This window comes from Egretta garzetta, unplaced genomic scaffold (assembly GCF_000687185.1).
Source record: "Egretta garzetta isolate BGI_Z169 unplaced genomic scaffold, ASM68718v1 scaffold122, whole genome shotgun sequence".
Taxonomy (NCBI): domain Eukaryota; kingdom Metazoa; phylum Chordata; class Aves; order Pelecaniformes; family Ardeidae; genus Egretta; species Egretta garzetta.
The window spans coordinates 494,678-499,582 of record NW_009258886.1 but is presented as its reverse complement, the minus strand read 5'-3'; the positions used below and the strand labels follow the sequence as shown (position 1 = coordinate 499,582).

Genomic DNA, 4,905 nt, shown 5'->3' with positions numbered 1-4,905 from the left:
AGCAGGGCGGGCGGCAGGCTGAGGGGGAGCATCTGATCAGTAGGAGTAAATACCTGACGGGAGAGTACCGAGAAGACAGCAGCAGGCTCTCCTCCGTGGTGCCCAGTGGCAGGACAAGAGGGAAAAGGCACAAAGTGAGACACACGAAACTCCCTCTAAACCTAGAAAAAAAAAAATATTTTTGTGAAGGGAGGGTGGGCAAACACCGGCACAGGTTGCCCAGAGTGGCTGTGGAGTCTCCATCCTTGGCGAGTGGAGTCCTAAGAGGCTGCCCAAGACAGGAGCTATTCGTTCAGGCTGTGGCTGGGGGTCTCACACCAAGGTTTCCGAGGCCAGTACGCGGCATAGGGTGGTAATAGTACTCAATGCTGTACTGTGCAGAAAGATCAGCGTTACATTGAAAGCAGTCTAAATCCTGTTTGGCCACTAAATGTGACAGTATGCCAGATAGAAACATGTCAGCTTCTTGGAAGTGGGAAATAACACTATTTTTGCACTATTTTTTTTTTTTTTGAGACACTGAAGCCAACATCATAATTACAGAGGAATCCAGTTCTGCAAACCAGCAGTCTCAAGTTACTGTCTACTGAACGTGGTGAATGTGCTGTCATGCAGGCAGTGGGAAATCCAAAGGCATACCACAGTGAATCGCTCCATGTTTGGCACAAGAGGGATAGCAGTCCTTTGCAGAGGCACCCAGGTGCAGCCCATCTCTCACTGGCCAAACCGACCATCTCTGTGCAGCTCTGTCAGCTGTCTTCCATGATGCTGCAACTTCCTCACATAAACTCTAGCCTCAGTTTGGGGAAAAAAAAAAACAAAACACAAAACCAAAGCCAACAACAAACCGACTAGAAGCCCCTCAGCAGTTTATCCTTGCAACTAGTTCTGCATTGGTGGAAAAATGAAAACTGACAAATGGATTTAGGCTAAAAAAAAAAAAAAAGAGTTCCAAAGTACAGCAATACCGAGGATGTCAAGAGATGTTGGCACTAAGGAAGGCAGACAGGATTTTATCACCATCAGCTATTTTGGGGAGAATATTTTAGTAGCTTGGGGGTGTGTGATTCAATTCTTGACACTGAGCTGTGATTTTTATATGTAATGTTTATCCTGCAGCAGCCATCAAGTCAGAACAATGTTATTTTCCAACATAACTTCATCTCAGAAGGACTATCTCTGAAGTGTAAGGGTTGATCTCTCCCCTATTGGGGGTTTTACCCACTATGAGTGAGATTAATAATCTGGTTGCTATAGGCCATAGCAGAAACGACATAATTTGCTATTGCTCTGACTCTGAACTAGTAACCTAAACCCAAACATCCCTGGAGTGGTATTTAGCCATTTCTCTATGCACACCTGAAAGTTGGATAGTACTGAAAGCTGTATCAAAAAAAAAAAAAAACAAAAAAAAAACCAAACCCAAAAAATCACAGTATGATCTATGTCTCACCATAACAGCAGCAATTCTCTTTTGGGAACTTCCTTCTATTTCCAAAGCTCAGGAGGAGCTGCTTGATGGGCAGGGAGCAAAACAGTCTGTCAGTGTGATCTGGGAAAGAAACAAACATAAAGTCCAGCTGTCTTCTGGAAATGCTGCAAGGCTGTATTCCAGCACGCCTTTCTGCACCGATTCTCTGCTTTGAAGAATCGCCGGGGGTTTTTTTCCCCCAAAACTTGTACCAACTTGGTCTTGTCTTCCCCCTGCAGAGGCAGAGCCCTGCTTTATTACAGATCCTTCTGGGGAACTGGAGGGCCAGAAATTTAACAAAATTGCCTAAATCCTAATTTCAGTCTTTGGCATTAGTGAAATACCACCGTGGTGGACTGTAAGTCTTAAGATGCTACTAAGGAAGCATTGGTTTGAACACTTCCCACGCATTTCACATGAACCCCGGCAGGGGAACCAATGAGACTGACGAGGTCCCAGCTTCAGCCTTCTGATCAGTCGTCCGTTGCAGCACTCCCAAAATGCAGTTACTGGGAATAAAATGGGTAGAAAAGCACCGGGGAAAAACGCCAAAGAGAGGAGGTTGCCATCCCTCTCGCGCCAGACACCGGGAGACTCACTGCGGTGTGCCTTCAGATCTTCTGCTGCCCGTAGGGGAGCGCGTTCGCCACGCTCAGCAGCCGGTAACTTGGGACTGCTGCACTGCATGCAGCCCATCGTTCAAACCTCCCAAAACATCAAGCCTGTGAAGCTGTAAATATTTCATTCCACACCTTTTAGCAAGACATCTGCTTCGGTGACTGTGGGTCAGTTCTGAACATCCATCTGTTACTGAGAATAATTAACGGGGGTTCTCCCAGCAGGTGTATTGCACCCTGGCCTCCTGAAGGAGTTTGCCTGCCGTTCCGGCTGGGAGAGAAGTCGGCTGACCCCGGATTTTTACTGTGCCACACAGCCACTAACTGACCATGTGAGACAGCAGCATCATTTGACAAAACAGGAGGAAGAGCCGAATGTTTTCCCATTCTTGCCATCACACACACGAGTTACTACGTGTGTTTTAAGACTATTCTTGGTGAGGCTCATTTTTTACCGTCGCTGTTTTTGTTACGATTTCTCATGTTATCCAACTAAATTAGGAGGCAGAGAACGGTCTCGTTGATTCTGCTGCTTGTGTACTCATTGCTCGACCTACAAAGAGCCATTTGTGTGATCAGGTATATAGTTTGTTATTGCAGTAAACAGGACATACACCACGGACTTTGTCAATTTCTTGATTTCCCCGCCTTCTCCTCAGTTACCAGCAGGACCGTAGTACAGACTGCACGCAAAAGCAGTTGAAAAGCAGCGTGTGTGGATGATGGGTGCAGAAGGGAGAATGTGGGAGAGGTTTAAAATAAAGAGCCCTTGCTGGGCGGGAGGGGCAGACCTGGCTGCATATGCAAATGCAGTTTCACACGGTTATCACCACGAGGGTCATTGTCAATTAAAATGCCAAGCGCTATGCTGCTCGGGATGACAACGCACGTCCCTAGAGCAAAGCAGTGAGCACCAGTGCGCTCGCTTAGCAAACCCGACCCAAGCTGTGCAAGGAATAGCTCAAAACTTGTTTCCCCACTGAAAAAGCGTTCCCACTGTTGCTTATCACGCAGTTCCTTCCCCACAACCCCTGGACCACTGTAGTCTGGAAATAGATGTTTCTACGACACAGTTCACAGCTGTGACAACTGTAGTCTCATCAAATAAATCACTTTCTGCTTGCACCGGTTCTTTGCTCTTGCTTATGCTGAGGGCCTGCCATACAGAAGGACAATAGATGGTTTCCTTTTTCTTCCTAGACTACACATTCTGTATTCAAAATTAAAAGTTCTGTTCTCACAGTCAAAAGCTACAGACTCAAAACATGGATAAAAACTTCCCCCCTGAGGTCCTGGCAGTCATGTCCTTGCAACGTGCTACACAGCAGTTCTGGCTTTCCGTGGTTCCTTTAGCTTCTTCCCTGCCTATACGCACACCTCTCATACGAAAATCCACAATGTCCTCATTAGTGATTTTGAAAATTCCGGAGCATAGACCCACCCCACAACTCCAGAGATTAAGGTACTCGCCTGGGAAGCGACGTAGGCGGCTCTCAGTCGCAGCTCCAGCAGACCTTCAGCTACAGCAGAAGGCATCTGCCGCACTTCACTGGGGCCCAGTTCCCTCCCCAGCCAGGACCTGAACTGCTGTCTCCTGTTGAGAGGCAAGTCACCGAACCGCATCGAGCCACCGACAGAAGAGGAGCAGCAACATTCCTAAGTCCTACAACTCAACCTCCATTCAAAACTACACACAGAATTTGTGTCCACACACCCCCTCCCGCTCCCCCCAAACTTCCAGGTCAGCCAACCTGATTTTTTTTTTTTTCCAGATATTTGACAAAAAGTTATCCTGTCTTTGTGTTCCAGATAAAGAGATCACAGGACTTTTTAACCACAGCAAGCACAATGGAGACTTTGGTTGCAGTACTATTTCCTTTTCCAGAAGCGGCTGCGTTCCAGGTTCCTCTTCGCTGCAGAAGTACAACTTTGCACCTGAGGAGGATACAAACACGGTATGACCGGCCTGCGGAACTGACCCCACCAGTATTTCCTAAGTTGCTGGTTAAGCTGTAAAAATTGTTTCTTCTTTCAAGTCACTGCTACAGATACTAAACAACGTTAGGCCAAGAAATCCTCCTCTCTGATCAACACGCATCAGCCTCCTTTGTTGATTCTCCATGTAAAATTAATTCGAGGTTTTCACCTCAAATACACTGACTTTGCTTGTAAATTTATTTTAAAAGGACAGGTAAGGCAAAAACATATGAATGAGAGCCCCTCTGGTTTATGATGATGCTGTTATGAATGCAGAATCAAATAACAAACAGTACAAAAAACATTTAATGCAAAGTTAAATACAATACAAACTTTATTAAAAATAGGTTGCAAGTGAAATACAGTAGAAATGGGAAACTACAGCAGTTTTGATGTTTTTCATAATAATGCACAGACAAATATGAAAAGCACTTTTACACATATTCACACTTGACCCGAATGCCCAATAGCGGCCAAATCCACTCGACTGAAGGTTATAGGTATTTTTTTTGCTAAGCCTTTTTCAGATTCTAGCAGCAACAGTAATTCAGCCACAGCATAAGTTTTTTTCCTCAAGAAAAATTTGTCACTGTAAGGCTGCTAGTGTTCTCAAGATAAGTTGGGAGAGGCTTGCTTTTCCTGATTAACAGACATAGCAAGCATGCAGATCCTTCATTAACACTTTGAACCAGTTTAATCTTCTACTTCATATTTAACAGGTGAAACGGTAAAAGCACACTTTCAAATAAGAAACCTGAAATACGTAAAAAATATTTACACTCCAATTTTCATTAACTTGCATTTATTTATCATACAACTCTTATTAAAAGTGATTTCTTT

At 44.9% G+C, this 4,905-nt stretch overlaps 1 protein-coding gene across 1 annotated transcript in view; it reads right to left on the bottom strand.

The window, feature by feature from the left end:
- The window catches only part of KIF25 (kinesin family member 25), a 47,633-nt gene extending 43,922 nt beyond the window's left edge, over positions 1-3,711 (bottom strand). Inside the window, exon 1 of the mRNA XM_035889632.1 lies at positions 3,559-3,711. Within this exon, the coding sequence (XP_035745525.1) occupies positions 3,559-3,711 (153 nt within the window). The remainder of the gene's footprint in view (positions 1-3,558) is intronic.
- Positions 3,712-4,905: the final 1,194 nt, after the last annotated feature.